Source organism: Citrus clementina, unplaced genomic scaffold, assembly GCF_000493195.1.
Source record: "Citrus clementina cultivar Clemenules unplaced genomic scaffold, Citrus_clementina_v1.0 scaffold_3, whole genome shotgun sequence".
Taxonomy (NCBI): Eukaryota; Viridiplantae; Streptophyta; class Magnoliopsida; order Sapindales; family Rutaceae; genus Citrus; species Citrus x clementina.
Window position 1 is genome coordinate 50,857,277 of NW_006262339.1, and position 22,570 is coordinate 50,879,846.

The 22,570-nt window shown below is 33.5% G+C and overlaps 3 protein-coding genes across 8 annotated transcripts; 1 reads left to right on the plus strand and 2 right to left on the minus strand.

The window, feature by feature from the left end:
- Nucleotides 1-1,950: 1,950 nt before the first annotated feature.
- LOC18049733 (protein ECERIFERUM 1) lies at nt 1,951-6,354 on the minus strand. 2 transcript variants are annotated; one of them, XM_024189522.1, is made up of 10 exons: nt 6,180-6,354; nt 5,766-5,989; nt 5,451-5,686; nt 4,875-5,094; nt 3,634-4,048; nt 3,405-3,512; nt 3,080-3,289; nt 2,863-2,967; nt 2,500-2,673; nt 1,951-2,307 (listed from the first exon to the last, which is right to left on the minus strand). In XM_024189522.1, the coding sequence occupies exons 1-10, from the start codon at nt 6,237-6,239 to the stop codon at nt 2,143-2,145; spliced, it is 1,917 nt and encodes a 638-aa protein (XP_024045290.1). In that variant the 5' UTR covers nt 6,240-6,354; the 3' UTR covers nt 1,951-2,142. The 2 variants fall into 2 exon arrangements, with proteins under 2 accessions (XP_024045290.1, XP_006445499.1); XM_006445436.2 differs by having other exon boundaries at nt 1,952-2,307; nt 2,500-2,676.
- Nucleotides 6,355-9,034: 2,680 nt separating this feature from the next.
- LOC18049734 (protein ECERIFERUM 1) lies at nt 9,035-13,378 on the minus strand. The gene is made up of 9 exons (XM_006445437.2): nt 13,268-13,378; nt 12,673-12,896; nt 12,223-12,455; nt 11,519-11,738; nt 10,469-10,856; nt 10,251-10,358; nt 9,816-10,118; nt 9,559-9,738; nt 9,035-9,455 (listed from the first exon to the last, which is right to left on the minus strand). The coding sequence occupies exons 1-9, from the start codon at nt 13,325-13,327 to the stop codon at nt 9,270-9,272; spliced, it is 1,902 nt and encodes a 633-aa protein (XP_006445500.1). The 5' UTR covers nt 13,328-13,378; the 3' UTR covers nt 9,035-9,269.
- A 5,688-nt stretch (nt 13,379-19,066) lies between these two features.
- LOC18049735 (sister chromatid cohesion protein DCC1) lies at nt 19,067-21,991 on the plus strand. 5 transcript variants are annotated; one of them, XR_002906279.1, is made up of 6 exons: nt 19,067-19,187; nt 19,938-20,256; nt 20,347-21,276; nt 21,374-21,492; nt 21,573-21,632; nt 21,754-21,991. XR_002906279.1 is itself a non-coding variant. In XM_024187029.1 (5 exons), exons 2-4 carry the CDS (start codon nt 20,096-20,098, stop codon nt 21,474-21,476), a joined length of 1,194 nt encoding a protein of 397 aa, XP_024042797.1. In that variant the 5' UTR covers nt 19,067-19,187; nt 19,938-20,095; the 3' UTR covers nt 21,477-21,480; nt 21,573-21,589. The 5 variants fall into 5 exon arrangements, 4 of the variants coding, with proteins under 4 accessions (XP_024042797.1, XP_006445501.1, XP_024042799.1 ...); XM_024187029.1 differs by lacking the exon at nt 21,754-21,991 and having other exon boundaries at nt 21,374-21,480; nt 21,573-21,589; XM_024187030.1 differs by lacking the exons at nt 21,573-21,632; nt 21,754-21,991 and adding an exon at nt 19,767-19,825 and having other exon boundaries at nt 19,082-19,187; nt 21,374-21,551.
- The last annotated feature ends 579 nt before the right edge of the window (nt 21,992-22,570 follow it).

Consider the following 22,570-nt stretch of genomic DNA (forward strand, 5'->3'; position numbering starts at 1 on the left):
ATAAACAAAAATTATTTTTAATTTAAATAAAAATATAAAATTCAAATATTTTTTTTTAATTAGTAAGTTGTCGAGTTAAGTCGACAAAGACCCGAACCTTGACCCAAATTTGATTGAAATTTAATTTTAATTTAGGTGAAAGTCTATAAATTTTAAGTCGGGTTAATTAAATCAAAATTCGAGTAAAACTTTTTTGGCATCAATATATATGCGTTGTATCCATTATTGATATAAAATATAAGTTTATGTTAACCCCTTGCAAAATTCAAGTGGATCCCGCTTGATAGGATAACGAGATGATTGTGATGATATTCTTAATTTGTAGAATTGAGGTCACGAGGACCCTCCTATTCAAAGTCGGCGGCGGCAGCAGCAACATGGATTTCATCTTCTCTCCTTTTCTCCTCTGTCTCTGGCCTTTTTTTTTTTTCCCCCTTTTGACCTTTCGATTTTGCTGAAAGACAACTTGTTACGATCAACCTCAAGGAACGTACGTCATCTTCTTATGGCAAGGGCAAACTTCAAATATATCACATACATACAGACGGTGTTGCAAGCACAAAGTGTTTGATGCAGTCGTTGTTTTTAGTTATGGCAAGGGCAATCACATTGTTTTGTTCGAATTAGGCCACCCATACCATACCCCCATTACCCATTTGTGAATTGAGTGATTGTCTGTGGAATTGGAGTGGATCTATTGGCACCATCTTTAAATTTCTCCCAATACCTTTAGTTTGATGTCATAAATATCCTTAATTCATTCCTTTTTAGTAAATCTCCATATCCATTATTAACGTGTTTCTTTCTCATTTTTTAAGAAATTTATTTTAAATAACGATCATTATTTTACCTAACAATCAATCCAAAGATATCATTTTGCTCAAGAATATAACAATTTTGGATTCTTTAACCATTCCATTTGCTTCCTTAAATAATAATACTAAAAATACTAATAATTTCTTCTCGTATGTGATAATAAATAATGGGGGAGCGGGATTCACAATGTAAAATCTTGGTTTCTCATGAGGTTTAAAGAGAAATACTAATAAAATTACAAATCTGATGAAGCAAGACTTCAAAATTTTTCGTTCTTTATATGTTCTAGCGGTCATTTTGACCCCACTGGTTCGATTTTCCATCAAGGAGCAGGAGGTCTTTCTTGTGGATGTTGGATTCTACGGTTAGCCCTTTCTTGACCAAAGATTGGTAGAGCTTGGACTCTATGAGTAGCCCTTTCTCGCAGGCTACAACTGCTAACTGCTCGTTGCAGTTATCAATCAGAATTTTTATTTCAAAATACAAGAATTCCAATTGTTTGTTCTTTTATGAATTATTAGAATTTTGTTTTAGGCTGAATGAGTAGGATTAAGGTGTATTTGTGTATCTTTTGATTATTTATTCTTTTTATTTAATGAATAAAATTATTAGTAGATAGTACTAATTAATTTTTTCACTTTAGTTTACAAAGACGAATTGGAGCTCATGGTATTGTTATTTTGGTTGAATGATAATATGATATGTGAAGAGATGCAAGAAAAAGAAATTGTTGAAGTTATGTTCGGCTCAATATTTTCAAGCTCTAGATTAGTGCAATTTGCTTTGAAATAGGAGAAAGATTGAGCACTACAAACTAATGAACACGAAAGTAAAATATATTATATTTGAGAAGAGAGAATCATTTAAGAAGTCAAAAGAAATTAGATTAAACTTTCTAAATTAAATATTTATGGATGTACTTAAAAATTATTTATCATTTTAAGTAAATTCATAGAAGAACAAAATGGGTATTAACATAAAGTGCTTAGCGTGGTTGGTGAAATTAAACAAGGATAAAAATATCACCACTTAATTTCACGAATCTAATAAGACATGGTATTGGGCCGGACCACGAAGTTTAGTTTAGTGTGGGCTGCTTCTCTTTGTGATGCAGCCGAGTCGTGTCGACGCATTAACGTGGCAGACGCAATAGTTGAGCTTGGGCATATAAATGAATGATAATAGTAAAATCGATCATGTTCTTTCACATAATATTAATAATAGTTAGCTTTATTATTTGCGAAAGCGAATTATCTAGCTAGCGTTTATGAGTCTACAATAATGATGATGATGATGATAATAATAATAATAATAATAATAGAAGATTCAAGCAACAGGGAAAAGAGGGCGGAATCCATGGCGGAGAGAGGCATGCCAAACTTGGTGGATGTCGCACATAGTTTGCCCACACTCGTTCAAATCCCATCCCTCCAAGGCGTGTATTATTCCAGCTATACGCCAAGCACTCATCACCCTCCTTCCCAGCCAGTTCTGCATCCACTTACATTTAATTAATTGCATTTATTTAATCTTAATTTTTTTTTATTAGACTCTGCGTCCGGTTACAATTAATTAATTACCTTTATTTATTTAAATTTAGTTTTTTTTTTTTATTATTATTGGAGAAAATTAAGAGAATGGTAGAAGAAGCAATTTTAATAATTTAATCCACGTGCTACTAACCTCACAGGAATGCATGTTACTTAAAGAGGGAGGAATTATCATTGCTGGAGTCGAATGGTAGAAGCAATCTTTCCGCAATTTCCTTGGTGGTATCTGTGTATACGGAATGAATATTGTGCCTTTTGGTGCCCTTGCTTGTTCCTTTCCTGTCAAATCGTCTCCCACTAACCAAATCTTCTGTTTATAATTTTAATCCAATCAATATCCTTCAATATCAATAGAGTAGCATGCATACATATATCTATTATGCACATACCTGCCCCGTTACGGAACGTTACGCACCGCTTCATTACTATTTAATTCTATAAAAATAAAAATTACGAGTTTTTTCTGTTCTAACTATAGAATAGTAACCATAGTTACCGTCTTGTGAGCAGCGTAACTTGTTGACAGGACCAAATTATGTTGAGCTTCCACAGGGATCCTGAGCTTAAGCTTCTCATAATCGTCCTTGCATATCGTGGCCACCTGTAATGAAAACATTATTTAATTCAGGGCACACAGACAGGAACCGTAATATTGTTGTTGTTGGGCTTTCACTTGGGCTTACGTTTGGGCCCAATGGTTAACTAAATGATACCTTGATGCCCATTTGGCATAGAGATGAGGCAACTGCGTTAGCGACCTTATTGGCCGTAACAGTGCCTCTAAGAAGCACGTGGGCCGTGGTTTTTGGTAAGCTGTTCACCACAACCGCCGCTGCCAAGCTACTTCCGTCCACCACTTTGATTTTTAGCTTATTAGGTTGTCTTTCCAGGTATATCTCTCCGTTTCTGTTAAGCTCCTCTCCCTGTCACGTCACCCATTAATTACACACACATACCATCCTTTAACCAATCCTATCTCCACATAAAAACGCTTCTCTATTTTGAGCTTAATTTATTCGTTGAACTGTTATTACTTACCTGATTCAGAAGCCCTAGACTTATAACTTTTACCCCTTTCGCATCTGCTTCTAATATGGCTTCTTCTATCAAGCTATTAATAGCTTCTCTTCTCCATGGCAAGTTATACTGCGTGCATTACCAGTAATTAATTAATTATCACTACTCAACGCCATATTCATATTCAAAATCAATGAAAACAAAAAAAAGGAAAAAAAAAAAAAAGTAATTGAATTGCTTAATTACTTACTTGCACAATGTACCTTGGTACCACCCAGGTTTGCAATTTGAGTTTGTCCAAAGTGTTGCTCTCTGAAACAAAAGTCCGGCCATAGATCCAACTCACAAGGACAGAACAAGAAGCTGTGAAAGGCCACAACAGCTGTAGATACCACTGTGATAATGTATAGGTATAGCGATGGGGCTTTGATGCCAAGGAGGCAAATCCTATCCGCAGATGATAAATTGATTCCGGCGTCGTTAGATGCGTTAGATGTACCACGTCCACATCGTCAGCTGATTCTTCTTCTTCTTCACCTGATCTTTTTAGTGATTTTTCGTACACTGAATCTGAACTTCTGTCTATTGTACCGTATATGTAGTCATAAATTGGCATAAATAGCGAGTAGTTGGTCCGAAATTGAGTGTGGTGCAGCGAGTGATACCTGTCCTCATCAATTCCAAAATATTTTACATTATTGGTTTGTTAAAATATTTTACGCGCGCGCAATCACACACACACACACACACATATATATATATATATATATATATATATATATATATATATATATATATATTATCATTTTCGAAACGCAGAATATATTGAAAATTATGTTTTTTCTTATCGAATAAAATATTAAAAATTTATACTTTTATTTATTAATAATAATTTTTAATTTATTAAAATAAAAATATTCTTATTAAGGAATTATTTATTATGTAAAATTTAATGCGTTCTACACTAAATTGATTAGTTTGATTATTGGGGTACGTTGAGGTGTGGTACATCATCCATTGCCCGTAATTGAAGTTTTTCTCCATTTTTAAATAGATTGATTAGTTTGATTAGTGGGGCACGCTGAGGTGGTACATCATCCATTGCACGTAATTTTAGAATATTTTTGATATATTACAACTAGTTCTGATGTATTATACCTAATTGATGCATGCATGACATGTGTAATTATATTTAATATAACCTCCACTTGCATTATAATTTTTTTAAAATAAACACACACATATTATAGTATCATTTACTTATTATAGGACTGATATGGTATTTCTGATATATTTTATAATTTCTCTGAGGTAAGACTGAAGTCCAATAAATTACTAGCTGCATGCACGACGTATCCGTGAATAAATAACAAGAACTACCGTATGAGCTTAGTACGAGTATCACATGCGTGATGAGCTTGAAATGAAACAAATTAACAAATAAAAAAGGAAGAAGAAGAAGAAGAGATGCAAGAGTGAAGAAAAACTTACGAGGGCGTATACATAAGAAACTTGAGAGGGGGAAAGACGGTGAAGAGCCACATAGGGATAAACTCGAAGTTACAGTGGCCCATGTTGTTCATGAAGTCAACGTATATGATGTAACCAGCAAAAGATGCTATGGAAGCATTTTTGAGGACCATTGTCGTGACCAGTGGTATTGCGAAGAGCAAGAAATACACAATGTGTTCAGCGAATGGATGAATCACAGCTGGGAAATAATAAATGTTAAACATAATTAATAAGTTGGTTGAAGAGCTAGGTAACACTGTCACTGAAGAGGGACATAATTTGAGTAGTTAATTAGGAGCTTGCTACGTTAGCAAATGGGGAGCATAAAGCTGTTGGAACTCAGCTGATACAAGGCCAGTTTGCACTGAGCTGTTATATTCAGAGTCTGTAACGTGGCCTTGCCCAGTTAATTAATATCAAAATCACAAGAGTATAAACAAAAGAAAGAAGAGAATATAATGATTAAGGCAACCAATTGCAGATATGCGTGTATATAACTATAAAAAGATATCACAGAAATTAGGAATTAAATAAATAAATAGAATTAATACTGACAAGTAATGGGCTCGGTGACAATTGAAGAATGGTGATGAGAATGGTAGCGAGAGTAGAGATAATGGTGGTGCAGTGCTCTGTGGAACCAGTAATAGAGAAACTCTACCGGACCCATATGCACCAGAATCGTAAGAATCACACCATCGCTTCTCCAGAAACGCAGGTTTGAATAACTTGGAGGAATTAGCATGCGGACTATATAGAATATCAGTCCATTGAACACGATCTGGTCATCCCTGCAGCAGAGTAATATCAATTCTATTAAAATAAAATTCAAAACATCTAACAAAGCAAATCAAATTGAATTAATGTTACCAATTTCTTTCTCTGTCAACTTGGTCGAATTCGATGGCCTTGTCAACGATCCTGTTGTTTCTTTTGGCTGTTCGGTAACGTGAAAGAGAAATCCAAATCTGGTCATGAAGCATCCTCAGCAGCAGAAAAGGGAATATCAGGAAGTAAGCATAGTCTCGCTCACTCTTTCTACTCCCTATAAAACAGTATATGCTATGCATCGCCCATGGAGCCAGGACCACATGCTGTACACAGACATTTAACAAATATATAATGCCATCCACGTTAACATTCGTTGAGTACATATGTATACTTATCGATGATCAATCATCAGTTAATAATAATAATAATACTAATACGAAAGTAATTAATCAAATAATCATTATTTAAATATATATGTGTATATATTGCAAGCATTATGTATACAAACGATACCTTATAGCTTCCAAGAGGTTTCCATGGCCATTCGGTGAGGATTCCTGGTTTAGAAGCCATATGTGTATATATTTATTATTATTGTTATGCTATGCTTAACCTGAGTATTAATGCTTACGCGCATTTGCAGGTAGTGCACGTACCTGTAGCGGGAGGGCTTTTATAAGTCTGTTGGGCAGGCTCTTTAGTCTACAGCGCCTGCCTATTAAATATGAGGATTGCTACGGACACTCGCGAGTGTCTCAGTCAGTCGCCGCTCTATAAATAAACACGTGTTAATTTTATTATTTTAAAAATTTCCCCCCGACTTAGTTCCGTAAGACTCCAAACTTTTGTTCATTATAAAAAAAATATCATTTCCAATAGAGTAATGATACAGCCACAAACTCTTGTACAAACTTATTTTGTACAAACTGATGTGGCATGATAAGATTGGTTAAATTAAATATCACTTGGCCCACATGATTTATTTTTATTAATTTATATTTTCATTCAACCAATAAATTAATGCCACGTCAGTTTGTACAAAATAAGTTTATACAAGAGTTTGTGACTGTATCATTACTCTTTCCAATAAAGTGTTGGCTCGATTGGTAAAGTGTTGGCTCGATTGGTAATTGAATTCTCTTAAGTGGTTTGATTAAATTTATTTCTCAGTTTAAGTCGTAGAAAAATCACATTTATTGGGAGAACTTGTTTCTATCGGTTCAAACAGAAACTTTTAGTCTGAATTGTGATACGACCTCTCGGTTCAAGTAGAAACTTTTAATCTGAATTGTAATACGAACTTAAATGTGTCTCCCACAGTTGGGAACCTCTCCAAAATATCTCGTGGTCAAAATAAAAATAAAAATAAAAATATCATTTTTAAATTACAAATTTATCCTTCAATCCATTTTTCATTCTTCTCTTCCTCAATTTTTCCTCCATCCATTTCGAGCCCTCACGCCTTCTCCCTCTTTGTCTCACTAAACTCACTCCATTTCGCCATTTCATCAATGGCCATTATCCTCACTCTCAAATCCACTCTCACCCATTACTCATCAATAACTCTTCAAACCACTTTCATTCTTCCCCAACAAAAATACCCACCCAACAAAAAGTTGCTCCAATTTTTTCAACGATTCAAAAAGGGCTTAGATCTGCTTACAAATAAAATCTTCAGTATAACACCCAAAAAAAAAAAAAAAAATCTGAAGTCTTGCAAATTTCAGGATGGTCATCTCTTAAGCTGGGTTTTTGTTTAACTTTTTCTAAAAAGAAAAATTTTCATAAGAACTTATTAAATTAAAGTTTCATAGAAAAAGGCAGATGGATGCATGAGATTCCTCTGCGGCCACCATAAAATGGAGAGCCTCCATTATTCTCTCTTTCTCTTTCACGCTTGGGAAAGCGGTTCTGTTCTGGTGTTGGGTTTGGTTTGGCCTGCTGAGAGAAAATGAATTGAATGATGGTCATAAATGGATTATGCATGATTGGTTTTTTTTTTTTAAAAAAAAGCGCTTTATGGAAGAAGATTTAATGAGGATAATATGGTAAAATCGAATAGCCATAAATGAACTGAAAAGGAAAACACGTGTCAACACAATAAACAAGCGACTGAAACAGCTGCCGACAAGGGCGACTGTTGCTAGCTAGCACTCCTCATTAAATATTAACTCAACAATAAATCACCCAACCGCTCGGTTTCAACGTGGCTTGCTTCCAGCGGGATATTTTCTTTTTCTTTTATTATTAATTATTTTTTCATAATTAAATTTTGACAAAAATTACGAAAAGATTAAAATATTTTAATGAAAAAATTATTTATAACTACCTCGTATTTTAATTTTTTATATATATATATTGTCAATATTTTATAATCTATAACCTTTTTTTTTAATGAATTTGTAGCATTTTCCTTAGACATATTATTTTGGTTTAATTATAAGCATTGGACTTTCCATAAAGTAATTAATGGGCTGTGTCGACTATGGCAAGTAAATGCTTTCCGAGTTTTGGCATGCATGCAGTTGATAGTATCTCCGTAAGTAATTTTTATTTTGCGTTTCGGAAAAATTAATATCTTCTTCACTTGGAATTACAATCAATGGTACATACATACATATTAGTTTTTTTTTTTTTTTGAATTACATGAAACTAATGCTCAGATTACAACTTATATTATATGAGATTTATAATTTACAACTGATATTTACAATTAGACAATTACTGGGCCTAATTTACATTAATTATTATATAACACTGTCCAGATTTTACACTCTCTAATATTCGAGGGGTATCTACTTCACTCACATTTCGAAAGGGAAAAGACTGCATTCACTTTACAATCAGACAATTACTGCCTTCACATACATATTAGTTGAGGTGTAAATGTTCGCATTTTTTTAATAAAGACATACTTTTAAATCGTGCGGTTTAAAAGAATTAATTATTAAATTAACTATAAAACTGTTCAATTTTAAAATATAAAAAATTAACTCTTTTAAATTTTACGGTTTTAAAGTGGTAGCAATGTGTAGTCTAAAGACATGACAGCCGTTCATTTCAATGTTGAAAATGTTTGGTATACATGGTTCCAGAACACAATGACAATTGCGAGAGACATCGAGGCTTACCGAGCTAGTGTCTCAGCCGACTAATTTATGTCTCAAATAATGTAGGGGTGCTAGCTCCTAACTACTATACATCTTCTTTGCAATCAATATATACACATACATACATATATATATATATAAGAGAAGGCCACGGCTTAATTAAATAGAAACCATAATTCATTTTATTATGTGTGTGTGTGTGTGTGTGTTGAAATTAATAAAAGCAAATAAGCTAACTAGCTAGTTTGAATCTGTACATGGAACGCATAATAAGATGTTACACTGCACTAACATTAACCATGATATGTGTGCGTGTACATATATATGTATATATAGTAGCAAGCAAGAAGCTTTTAGTTGACATCAGAACCACAGTCCCAGACACCCAAACTACATTAAGATAAACAGGTAATTAAATATGGATAAATGATAATAATAATAATAATAATTATTGTTTGTTATTCATTTTAAGTAGAAATAAAAATGAAGCCAGCTAGATAGGATAGGATTGAGTAAGAATGGTAGCGGTCAGAGGGTGAAAGCCATGTCGAAGAGCAGCTTCCCAAACATTGTGAATGTTGGAGATGGCGTAACCACATTCGTGTTCGTTCCATCCTTCCAAGGCATGCACTATTCCCCCAATTCGCCATGCACTCATCACTCTTCTTGGCAACCAATTCTGTCCATCGTCGTAGCACGCATAATTAATAAGTGACATAATGAAAATTAAATTAATTTACTAATCAAGCATCGGGGCCTGGGCCTGGGGGTATATTTGTTACCTCGCACGAGTCCACATTCTCAAAAGCAGCAGGAACGGCCATTGCTGGAGTGAGATGGTACATACAGTCTTTACGTATTTTCTTATCATTTGGTGGAAACTGTGAGAAAGGAATGAAGATTGTTCCCTTTTTAGCCTTGGATTGTTCTTCTTCAGTCAGCCCTTTTCCCACCAACCATATCTGCAAAAATATTGATCAGGATATATAATGTATATCTGCTTTGTTTTTCTTTTTAAGTGAGCAAAAAATAAATTCACCTTTTGGGAGTAGCTTCTCGAGAGAAGCAAATTATTACATTCAGATTTGGCCCCAAATGATTTTCTAAGCTTCTCGTGCTCATCCTCACGTAATGTTACAACCTGGATGCCCTTTTGGCATAAGGCAAAGGCAATGGCATAAGCGACCTTTGTGAGAGCGCCTCTAAGGACCACTTGTGTTGTTCCCTTTGGTATGCTGTTTATCACTACTGCCACTGCTAAGCTACTCCCATCCACTACCTTCATTTTAAGCTGAGGATGCTTGTGCACGAATACCCCACCGTAACGGTTAAGCTCCTCTCCCTGATATTATATTTAATAATCAATTAATTCTTCATTAATTTTTATTTTTATTTCAATTTCAGATTCAAAGAGGAACCACCATATACATTATATTACTATTGATAATAGATGAACACACACACACACACTCACTTGATTCATGAGACCTAGACTTATCACTTTAGCTCCTTTTTCCTCAGCTTCTAGTATGGCTTCTTCAATCAACCTATTGATCGATTCATTTTGCCGCTGGAACAAATACTGTATATATATGTAACCAGAAAATTGTGAATCACATTAATTAGATATATTAAAACGTATGAAATGATCCTAGCCCCAGCTAGGTAACTAAATTTTTCGTACGTACGTACTTGAAAATTGTATCTGGGTATTGCCCAAGTCTGTAGTCTGAATTTATTAAGGTGATTCCTCTCAACCACAAAGGTACGACCATAAATCCAAGTGAACATCATGGACCATAATGTGACAGGCCACATTAACCACATATACCACTTTGATGATGTATGGTGATCATGGGGCTTAGACGCCATGGAGGCAAAACCAAGACGCATATGATAGATTGATTCAGGTGTTGTTAGGTGCGTGAGATGCACAACATCGGGCGAGTCTTCCTGTCTCTTGAGACTAGTTTCATATAATGTATCCGAAGTTTTGTCCACAGTGCCATATATGTAATCGTATACGGGCATAAATAACGAATAATTGGTCCGGAATTGCGTGTGATGCAGTGAGTGGAACCTGTTGCATGCATGCCCATATTTAATTAATAACCAGTTAACGACATCATCCCCTTTCCCAAACCCCCCCCCCCCCCAAAAAAAAAATAAAAATCAGCATCTTATATTTATTTATTATTATATAAATTAGTTAATTGTCTTTAAATTTAAAGTCTATACGTGTGAGCTTATGACAAGAAAAATCTAGGGGACTCATAAATATACAATAAACATACATGCAAGTTGAATTTTTAGAGACGAGACATCTTGAAATATAATTAATTAATTAATGTCGTTTTCGAATTTTAGAGAACTTCAGATATTAATGATAGGCGACATGTATGGTTGGTAAACTAGGCCAGATGTCTGGTTGATAAACTCACCTAACTTATTAATTGAATACAATGTGTTATTTAATAACTGACGGAACAACGCGGTGTGAGGCTAACAGACACGATATTGATGATGATGATTAGTTCCTTTTCAAGGTATTCTCTATTCATAGAAAATTGTTAAAAATGGCATATCATATCAAATGATACAACACTATTTCTCTACTTCAATACTACTGCATTAATTATTATATATATGACGATAAATCTAAACCCAAAAGAATTAACTATGAATAAAACTCGAAAAAGTTAAAAGGATTAAAAAGAGGGGTGGGATGAATGAGAGACTTACGACGCGGTGTACGCGAGGTACTTGAGAGGAGGAAAGTTGGTGAGAAGGCAGCTGGGCATGAGTTCGAAATTGCAGTGACCCATGTTGTTCATAAAATCTATGTAAGTGACGTAACCGAGTACGGATGCTATTGAGCCCATCCCACTCAGTAATGGTGTAATCAATGGTATTGCAAATAGTGCGAAGTACGCTATGTGCTCTGCAAATGGATGAATCACAGCTGCATGCATGCCACCCAATCGAAACAATTACCATGATTATTGTTTCTTTATTCATAAAAAAAACTTTAATAAATAATAAAACTTAGTAAAATAGTAAATAACCTACATGTATCCTACAATACTACAAATTCTAATTACTATAAATATATAACTTTTATTGTCTTTTGGTTTTATTATTAATTCCTGTTGCATGTGCTTTTATGTAGCTTATTATGGAAATTTCATTAATTGTTACATATCCTAAATATGACATAGGTGTAAGTGGTTATCTATTTTTATGAATAGTACTGAAAATTTTACTAAATTGATTACCCCGTTGCCGTTGGAGTGAATATATAATTTTGATCTAATCTTAGTGGAAAAGTGTATGTGTGTGTATATGCGTGCACTACGTATAATCAAGTAACACAGAATTATAGAAAAATTAATTAATTAAAAATAAATAATCAAAAGAGATATTGAGGTGTAAAGTTGGCTACGTACAAGTGATAGGTTCAGTGACGATGGAGGAATGGTGGTGGGAATGGTAGCGAGAGTAAAGGTAATGATGATGGAGTGCTCTGTGAAGCCAGTAGTAGAGGAACTCCACGGGACCAGCATGCAGCAGTGCTGTGAGAATCACACCGTCCAATCTCCAAATGGGCATTTGAGATGCGCCTGGAAGTATTTTAACGAATACGTAAAACAGGACCCCGTTGAATATTATTTGGTCATCCCTGTAATTTTATTCAAATTAATTTAATTTAATTAAATGTACGACACATAATATAAATTATAAATTAGCTAGCTAGCTAGCTAGCTGGTCACCATCACTGTTGCTGCATCTGCATGCTGCATGGATTGTATTTGTAAAATATATATACACATATACAGCTGAAAAAACAATATTATATATATATATAAAATAATAGCTGAGAGACTGAGAATAGTGACCAATTTCTTTCTCTATCAACTTGCTCGAATTCAATAGCCTTGTCGACGATTCTGTTACTGCCTTTGGCTGTTCGGTAACGGGAAAAGCTGATCCATATCTGGTTGTGAAGCATTCTCCACAACATCAATGGGAATATCACAAAGTAGGCTAGCTCCCTCTCCTTCTCATCCTTTACGATGAATGAGTACGTGCTGTGAATTATCCAAGGAGCCAATACTACGTACTGTGTAATTATCACAATTCCATAATCAACATAGGATATGAATAACTAATTAAATCAAACATTATATTATTATTATTATTATTATTATTACTATATAACAATAATCACAGTTCCATCACAATTATTTATATGACGACCCACGCATTAATGCATGGCAAAATCAAACATTATAAAAATATTGCTATATATTAACTCACTCCGACAATAACCCTTCAATTAATTAGTTATAAATAATTAAGTCAAAAATGGGGGTGCAACTACTAGGTCTGCCGGTGATTAATTAAAATAATTACAAAATTCAAGTGAAGAAACTCATCGTCATGTGTTCGTGTGTACATACATGTGTGAAAGAAAGAAAGAAGAAGTAAAACCTTGAAGTTTCCAAGAGGCGTCCATGGCCAATCAGTGAGAAATCCAGGTTTCGAAGCCATTCTTTGTTTGCACTTTGAGGTAATGCAACATGCAATTGCTAGTAGAGCTGGAGGGGTGCTAATTATATAATGTTCTTGTTCATTCGGATGATGGATTCAAGTTAGATGTCGTGTCATCATCAGGACGGTCAAGTCAAATGAGAGATCAATCAATGGGGAATTTTTCTTTCCCGAAGCCCAATTGGGTATTCAACATTACGGTTACACGTGGAGATATTTTGTTGGCCTCAATTAAAAATGTCACAGCTACAGCTAGCTCACCCCCAGCTCTCACGTGATTATTTAATTATCACATTAAAGTGTGTAGCAGCAATTAAGGTTCTTTTCTTTTTTTTTTTCAAAATACAATTAATAATAGGAGCAGTGCTAGCGTCAGTCGCTCCCTTCTTCTAAGGAATAATAGGAGCAGTGCTAGGGTCAGTCGCTCCTGCGACAAGTGTTCCTTTTCTCCATTGGTGCTTTATTAAATGCTCTCTGTAACACAATCGTCCTTTATATATTTGTTTAATTTTTTCCTTAAGAAAATAATTAATCAAAAAAATAAAGGTTTATGAATAAAAATATAGAGTCATTACTATACATTAAATTTAAAAAAAAAATTATACAAGTAAATTATTTGAATATACTAAATCAATTATACGAATTAGTTTGAATATCTGAATCAAAATTTAAGTTCAAAATAAGTTAAATCCACTCTCATTGATAATTAAGAGGACGTATTAACTTTAAATTACTTGTAAATATCATAATAAAATAGAGGAGTTAAAATAAGAAGTTAAAAAATAATAATGGTGTATTGGTGTTTCTTTTTTAAATCTTATCTCAAAAAAATAAAATTAGGAGTGAAAAAAATTTATATAAAACTGTTATTGTCCTATTAAACAAATATTGTAGTTGATTTAAATTCTTAAATAAGAATTATTTTTTTTTCAAAAAAAAATGAAAGAAATGATAATATGATAATTAAGCATAAAGAATAAAGAGTATTGTGAGGGCAAAAGACATTTTTCAGTAAAATTGTGCTAGAGTAAAAAGTAAAACAATAATAAAAGCATACAGTGCAGGTGCAACTAGGCCCAATTGTTTATAATTGTCACCGACAACCATTTATTGTTCTCACCGGCTTTTGCTACCCCAATAAAGATCAAATACATGTTTTCAGATACCTGCTCGCTTCTGTGCTTGTGCATTCTGTCTTAACCTCTGCAGGAATTTTTTGACGTCATGCATTCATTGCTCCGCCTTTATTAATTTGTTGTTCTCTTCCTCTCTTATTTTCTTTTTTCTTTTTTCAATTTATAATTAATTTATGTCTTAAATGCAATGCTATGAACGGTTGGTGGGAACAAATGCTGATAGACGTGCGTGCACGTGGGCTACTGCCTACTAGTTCCGGCCATCTCTTTTCCAAGTTATTATTATTATTTTGAATAGTTTTACGGTGAATTTACAAATTGAAATGAGATACAATCGAAATAAATTATAATTAGAATAGACTTAAATCAGAATAAGAAATGAAAATTAAAATTAGAATGATCTATTTAGTTATTGATGTGTTTATTTTATCTTGTAAATGGAATGAATTATTACGAGTTAATAAACTGACTTGAGTTATTATTACTATTTATTATAATAATTGTGATTATTATTATTATTATTATTATTATTATTACTACTATTATTACTACTAATTTTTTGTATAATAATAATAGTAGTAATAATTATTTTGATAATAGAAAATTATTGCTATTATTATTATTATTATTAAAAATGGGGTAAAAGGAGTTTTTAATTTTTATTAAAAGTATAAATATCGATTCACTTATCATTCTCCATTCTCATTCTCACCCTGTCCTTGTGAATGAAATTTCTGTTCCATGTCCCATAGTTAAAAGTTGTAATTGCAGTGACATTTACGAGCAATTAAACTAATTTTGCAATTCATTCGTCACTACTATTTAGCATTAATTTTAAGGAAATTTATAATATACCCCCAAATGAATTGATATTTTGCACTGCGCACCTAAAAAAATGACTTGTTGCACTCCCCCCCCCAATTCCGTTAATTTTTCAGTTATTTTTAACGGCTCCGTCTAACTTTTGATTGAATGACAAAAATGCCCCTCTATATGGAAAAAAAAATATTTTTAGCTCATTTAATTTTTTAAAAAGGTTTTTATTTCAATTGCAATAAAAAAATTTATTGTTACATGTACATTGGCACCACTATTATTTTTCCTTTAATTTTTTTAAGATTTTTATTTCAATTGCAATAAAGAGAATTCCCATTAAAATTAATTTAAGAAACGAACTTCCAATTTTACCCATCCACCGTTAAACTTAAGTCAATTTTTTTAAGAATGCGGTGCAAAATATCAATTTATTTGGGGTAGGTTAAAAATTATCCTTAATTTTATTGCAATAGTTTTTATCCAATAAACTAATTAAATTGTCATTGTCAAGCATTTTTTTTTTTTTGACTTTTTGATGAATCTTTGATTTTCATTTGTCTTTCTTTTCAGAATTTAAAATTTAATATCTCACAACAACCATGCATGTGCTAGTTTCAAGTCAAGATTAATGAGAATCGCGTAGGCCGCCGAAGGGCTATAACTAACTCATAATCAAACGAGCAGCACGTCTTCTCCCCATTTAATGTTATTGAAAACATGCCCTCTTTTTTTTTTTTTAAGTCTGTTATACACAGATATTACTGACATTACATCAGACATTACAATTAATATTTACAATCATACTATATAACTGGGACCACCATCATACATTGACACACTGAAGCATATGTCCAGATATTTTAAACCCTCTCTAATATTCGAAGGGTGCCTGCTCCACTCACATTTCATAAGGGAGAGACTGTCTCCACTCAATTAATTGATAATTGAGGAAGAACTGAAACTAACCCACCATCATACATTGACACACTGAAGCATATGTCCAGATATTTTAAACCCTCTCTAATATTCGAGGGGTGCCTGCTCCACTCACATTTCGTAAGGGAGAGACTGTCTCCACTCAATTAATTGATAATTGAGGAAGAACTGAAACTAACCTCCATAATGCTCTTATGGAGGCTCGAACTCTTACACTCAACATTGTAAGTGCAAGGCTTCTCCCATTGGACCAAAGGCCCATTGGTGAAAACATGCCCTCCTTAATTTGCCGAAATAAGTTGCTTTGCATTGTATTTTCGTCATCAAATGACGAGTATCACATGTTCATCAATTACATGTTGAAATTCTTGTTGAACTATTCGCTTTCTTCTCGTATACGTCGCAAGACTTTTTTCTTTTTTCATTGGACACATTAGATAAGCTATATATGTTGTGAGGTTGAGGAGTTTAAGTATCAACATAAGAATTTAGAGACTTTTTGTTTATAAATCTAAGTGATTTCCTTCCATTACTTTATAATCAATACGAAACAAAACTCAGCAAAATATTAACTTTATTAGTTACAACTACTAATTATTGTTAGTAATCGATGACACAAAACAAGCAACTAAGCCAATAACCGATATGATTTAAATCATCAGTCTTGGTTCTTATGCATTGCAGTGGCTACAAACAGTGACAGAGCTAAGATTTTAGTACCACGGGATCATAATTAATGAAGAAACTATGTACTTGATTACGTTATAGATTTTAGGCTATAACATGAAATTTATAAGATTACAGAGCCAAAAATGGGGGTACAATAGATAAATCATTAAATTTTAGTAGGTTAGATAAATAACAAATTTGTGCAAAAAATGAGGAAGCCAAATATAAATTGATTATTTTATCTTTAAAACACACGTTTGATACGGATGTCAATTTTAATACGATTATACAAATATTTATGAAGTGATAGAAACTTTGCGTGAAGGAATTTGGCAAGCTGAAAATGAGAGGAAATGGTATGAAACTTGAAATTTATTTCGAAATATCATCGTTCGGGATCGAACAAGTTGGTTAGCAGTTAAAACTTAAAACTTGCACTGGAGAGAAATTATCAGCCATATACCCTTAAATGACACCCGTATCAAATATGTGTGAACACTTTTTAAGTGTATCACTCATATACCCTAAGTTGACAAAATACTTCTATCGTCCACCAATCCGTTAACTTCCGTTAGAAAGTTCACAAAATTAGAACAAATTGATTATTTTATCTTTAAAATACACGTTTGATACGAATGTCAATTTTAATACGATTATACAAATATTTATGAAGTGATAGAAACTTTGCGTGAAGGAATTTGGCAAGCTGAAAATGAGAGGAAATGGTATGAAACTTGAAATTTATTTCGAAATATCATCGTCCGGGATCGAACAAGTTGGTTAGCAGTTAAAACTTAAAACTTGCACTTAATTGGGCGGTCCCTACTCCCCTGTCATCCAAACAATCAAAAAAGCAATCGAGCAGGCTCCCACAATAATAATTAGTGGAGAGAATTGTCTCGTTTACAAACCTAGCGATGTGTTCCTCAACCATTTCTCGTTATTCGAGTCCACTAATTTACATTCTGGCTCGGTTCTATTTCCACATACTTTATAATTTTAGTAACAGATCATTACCCAAAAAAAAAAAAACTTTAAATATGATTATTTTATTTAAAAAATCACATCAATTACAAAAAATAAAATTTTTTAAAATAAAATTCTTTAAATAATCTTGTCTTTCTCTCTCTTCAATTGAAGAGAAAAACAATATTTTTTTGAAAAATTTTATTCAGAGTGTTTTTTAAAATATTAAATTTAGTATTGTATTATTTTTCATTTCATTATTCTTGAAGAGAAAGGAGTGTTATAATTACTATTATTTTAATGGAGTAAATGTTTAGGACAATATTATATTAGATGGTTTCGATTATTAAGTTGCTAAATGCCGATGCTTATGTTTTAGGGTTATAATTTTTTGCCTCAATATTTATTTGATTTAGCTATTATTTTTAACTTTTAAAAATATTAAAAAATAATTAATAGTTAAATGAGTTGTATTTAATACCATACATGAACAACCTAATTAATGGGTACAAAACATTAAGTTTGTATTTGATCTCTTTCATAAAACGACATAAAATTAGATCTGATATCTGATTCTAACACAACAAGCCCCATACCCATAGGAAATTTTTTGCCATCCCTAACCAGTTGATATGTTTCAAACTTTTACTAGTGAGAAATTTATGGTAATTTATTTTGTTTGATTTTTACGTAAGATGTGTATACCCTGACCTAACTGAACTTCGATTAGAAAATAATCTCCTAACAATTAATGCATGAAAATCCTAAATTTAGTAACTAAGAAAATAACAATCTCGTCATGAAAGTAGGAAAAAAACGTAATCATAATGTGTTTTGAATTTCGAACTTGCTTGTGTTGTTTGTTTACTGGTATCCACAAACTTCAAGTCGTCAACTTGTAGCTTTTTCAAACTGAATAATTTGTTAACACCCAATGTTTGTTTTTTTTTTAAAGGAAAATAATATCAATATTTTCCTCAAGAGTGTGATCCTACTAAAATATACCGTTTTGTTTCTCAATAATACCCACTTTTGAATAAAATAAAACAATTTTCCTACTAGAGAAAACAGAATCTAGATGGGCTATGCTGAAATTATCTTCAAAGGTAAAGTGGGCTTTAACTTTTAATGGGCTATAGAATGAAGCCGAATTTGATTCTCGGCCCCAGCAGCTCTTATGGGGCTATAAAAACAAAAAGGCAGGGAAGACAAAAATAGGCGCGAAAGGCAAATAAGATGCTCGCCCCGCTCCCAAAATAACAGTAAGCTCCAGCCATCTTGCCTAGAGATAATGGAAAAGATCCGCATAGAGTTAGGGCAAAAGACTTAATTCTAGTGTATGTTTTTTAATTTTTCTCTTCACATTCAATTCTTAATTTATCTCCTTGTCTGTTTTTGAGTTTTTGTTTTTTTAATTTTCTTTGGGTTAGTGTGAATTATTTTGTTATGTATGTAATTTCATTTTGCTGTTTGGTTGCATAGAAAATGCCGGGAAAAAAGAGTACTGGAGTCAAGAAAGAGAAATGTCTTTGGTTTCTTCTTAACAAATAAGTAAAACCCTAAATTTTTCGGCATTTTTTTTTTTCATTTTTGGCTCTTATGATACTCGATTTATATGTTCGATTAGTGAAGAACTAGGGTTTGTGAAAAGGGTAAGTTTGTGTCGTTAAGTAGACATGATCTGATGAATTAGTTGGATTTATTGACTCTATCATTGTTCGTGTTCATAGGTTTGGAATAAATTGCTTTTCTTTAACTCTTAGGTTTTTTACATGGTTAACTTTTAATGCTTGACTTCTCCTTCTCCACAATTTAATTCATGTAAAATGTTAGTCACTGGGTAATGTTTTTGTTTTTAGTTGTTTGGGTTTTATGTCTTGGGTTGCAGGGATTATACAGTTATGTTTCATTTTCAGAATATGGAAAGCGGAATGTGAGTAGAATTAGCTGTTTGCTTCACTATCTTTCTCTATCTGTAAGCATTTGTAGGAAGATTCTTGATTAATTAATTAATTTTGTTATTAAGGATTTGAACCCACTTGCCGCATGATGCCACTGGTGTTTGATTTGACCGCATTTTTTTGCAGCCAGCATCCCAGTTCAAATGGACTAAAAATGGTGGAACCATTAGTATGGTTTCCTAGATTGGTCATAGATCATTCTGGCTCTGGACATTGACTCTTTCCTTTGCGGGAGTTTGAAAAAAAGTATTATAGTCTTTTGTCACATTTGGTTCTTGCTACTCATGGAACAACAACATTCAGGCTGCAGAGACGCAGAGGCTGTGTTGAATCTCCAACAAAATTCCTCAATTTCTATTGCGTATCACCCTCTCTTTGGCCCTAATGATGATCTAATACTCCTGGAGCTTGACGAGAAACTCCTCTCTGATGTCCTATACCAGCGGTCAGCAATAAATGAAAGTTTAATCCTTCATTGAAATTGCTCTTGTTTTCAACTATTTGTTACTCATAATTATTCTTTCTTCTTTACTAGAGTGAGCTTAAGAGGGCAACCTGATGAAGATGCTGTTCTTTGCACTCAATCAAAAACTTTTGCCATCAAGTTTGTTGGAACTTCAAACTCTGTATTCCTTATTCCTCCATCAGATCATTCTTCATTTTGTGAAATTGCAGATGATTGTTCTGGGAAAAATCGTAACCAGCAATCTATTGCATCTGTCATAAAAGTTGCACCTGGTAACATGGAGCTTGTTGAGGTTGCTCCAAGAATTGACAAGCTCAAATTGCTTCTCTCAGAGAATCCTTACAGCTCAGAGGAGGCGCTTGAATTTGAGGATTTGGAGGAGATGGAGAAAAGTAAAGCAGGATTGTATACATGGAATGATCTTGTTGACAAGGTTCAAGCAAGTGATGATGAATTGAGGAGTGGGCTATGGGCTCTTTCAGCAGTAGAGCTCGGTGGGTATTGGAGAATTGTGGATGAGAGATACATGGGCACAGTTCTGGCTATGCTTTTACACAATTCTGTGTTGAATGATTGGTCATTGGATGCACTTATTGAAGATGAAGTTGTGAATGTTCTGGTATCAGATGGCTTTCCACCCATTCTTGCAAGCCATTGTTTGCGCGTTTATGGTAGTAAGGTGGATGAGAATAGGAGCAAAAGTTGTTTGTGGAAGTTGGATGAGAAGCGAGTTTGTGTGCATTTTGCTAGAGAAATCCTAAGTTCAGGCAGGAGAAAAATGGAGAGTTTTATGGAAGAGTGGCAGCGGAAGATTCCTGAAGGGATGCAGGCAAGTTTTGAGATTCTGGAAGGGGAAGTTTTGACAGAAAGGCTTGGTGTTGACTTGTGGATTCGTGCCTTTAGTGTTTCATCTTTGCCTGCCAATCCGGCTGAACGTTTCTCCATCCTGTTTGGAGAGCGGCCAAAATGGGAGTGGAAGGACTTGCAGCCCTACATAAGGTATTCTTGTGCTTCTTACATTATTCTCATTTCCTCTTTGCACTCTTAGGCTGATGCAGGCATTGTCTAACTTCTTTTGTCGAAATTTATCTTTTAGGGATCTTAAGGTGCCAGGACAATCGTTAGAAGGTTTGCTCCTCAAGTACACTCGAAGGACACAACCAACCCTCGATGCCGAACCTGTTTATAGTGCTAGATAGTGCTGTCTGTGATCATGTAACCTTTGAAGCATTATATTATTATATTTATGTTTAAGTATCATATCATTATATTTATATGTTTCATTATGATTCTAGAGCCATTTGTCTGCCCGTCTTGTTCAGAAATCCGATTGGGTGATTCCAAGTTATTTACAGGTACCTTTGATCATTTTCTCAGTTCCCATTTTGAAAGAAATTCGGTTATGAGTCCGACGACCTTCACTAAACAACTACATAATATTAATTTTATTATTTATTTATTTGGACCACAAAGTAGTCTGTAGCTTGACAACACGTGAATCAGTATCAGCGGTTAGGCGTTAGCTTGAAGATAGTGATTGCTTGCTTGGCGATTCAAATTACATTGAAGATGGTTAGGCGTTAGTTGATCCTGATGTAATATATCGATTAATGGCACGTTTTTGTCCATCGGTGAATGGTGGATGCCAAACTGAATTAGTGAATTAGTGAAATTTTGGGCAAATGAAGAAGGCAAGGCTATGGTGGAATCAGTTTTGGGTACTAAGATCTGTGAATTCTTGATCAAACGTCCACAAAACATTTGCAATCATTGGATATTTGGATTAAAGCTGCCGGAAAGCAGAGCAGCTTTAACAAGGAAAACAAACAACAGCAATGCACTACTACGACGTATGTGACTACTGATAATTAAATTAATTTACGAGTTTTGTTTTTCTTGGGCTAGTTTTTGTTTTTAGGCCCATTAACTTATTATCATACAAATTTAACAGTTTAAGTTGGCATGTTCAATTTGAGCCTTCAATGAAATTGCATTAAGAGACAAAAACATGTCTAATGAAACCCATGGACCGAAACATATATAATACTGGTAATTTTTCTTTTGCTAAAAATTATTTCTATTACACCTTGATGAGTGTGTTATTACCCGCCATTCTTTCCTTAACTTTTAACACCCCTTACACCGTACACACTTTTCTTCTCTGAATATTAAATTAAATAAGTTTATTTATTTTTTAAATAAAAAACTGCACATGTACTCTAAAAAAAAAATTACTGTTGATATGGGATTTGACCAATGCTAAGAAAATTGAAAGAGTTGGATACCTATGAGT

Excerpts from the sequence above, each read along its gene's own strand:
- LOC18049733 (XM_006445436.2), bottom strand. The coding sequence starts at position 6,239 with ATGGCTTCTAAACCAGGAATCCTCACCGAATGGCCATGGAAACCTCTT. Across the intron at positions 5,687-5,765 it reads GTTGACAGAGAAAGAAATTG|GGATGACCAGATCGTGTTCA; the intron begins GTAACATTAATT and ends ACTCTGCTGCAG. Across the intron at positions 5,095-5,450 it reads TGTCACCGAGCCCATTACTT|CTGTGATTCATCCATTCGCT; the intron begins GTCAGTATTAAT and ends ATTATTTCCCAG.
- LOC18049734 (XM_006445437.2), bottom strand. The coding sequence starts at position 13,327 with ATGGCTTCGAAACCTGGATTTCTCACTGATTGGCCATGGACGCCTCTT. Across the intron at positions 10,359-10,468 it reads TACCCAGATACAATTTTCAA|TATTTGTTCCAGCGGCAAAA; the intron begins GTACGTACGTAC and ends ATATATATACAG. Across the intron at positions 10,119-10,250 it reads GTCTAGGTCTCATGAATCAA|GGAGAGGAGCTTAACCGTTA; the intron begins GTGAGTGTGTGT and ends ATATAATATCAG.
- LOC18049735 (XM_024187029.1), top strand. The coding sequence starts at position 20,096 with ATGGAACAACAACATTCAGGCTGCAGAGACGCAGAGGCTGTGTTGAAT. Across the intron at positions 20,257-20,346 it reads TCTGATGTCCTATACCAGCG|AGTGAGCTTAAGAGGGCAAC; the intron begins GTCAGCAATAAA and ends CTTCTTTACTAG. Across the intron at positions 21,277-21,373 it reads GACTTGCAGCCCTACATAAG|GGATCTTAAGGTGCCAGGAC; the intron begins GTATTCTTGTGC and ends TTTATCTTTTAG.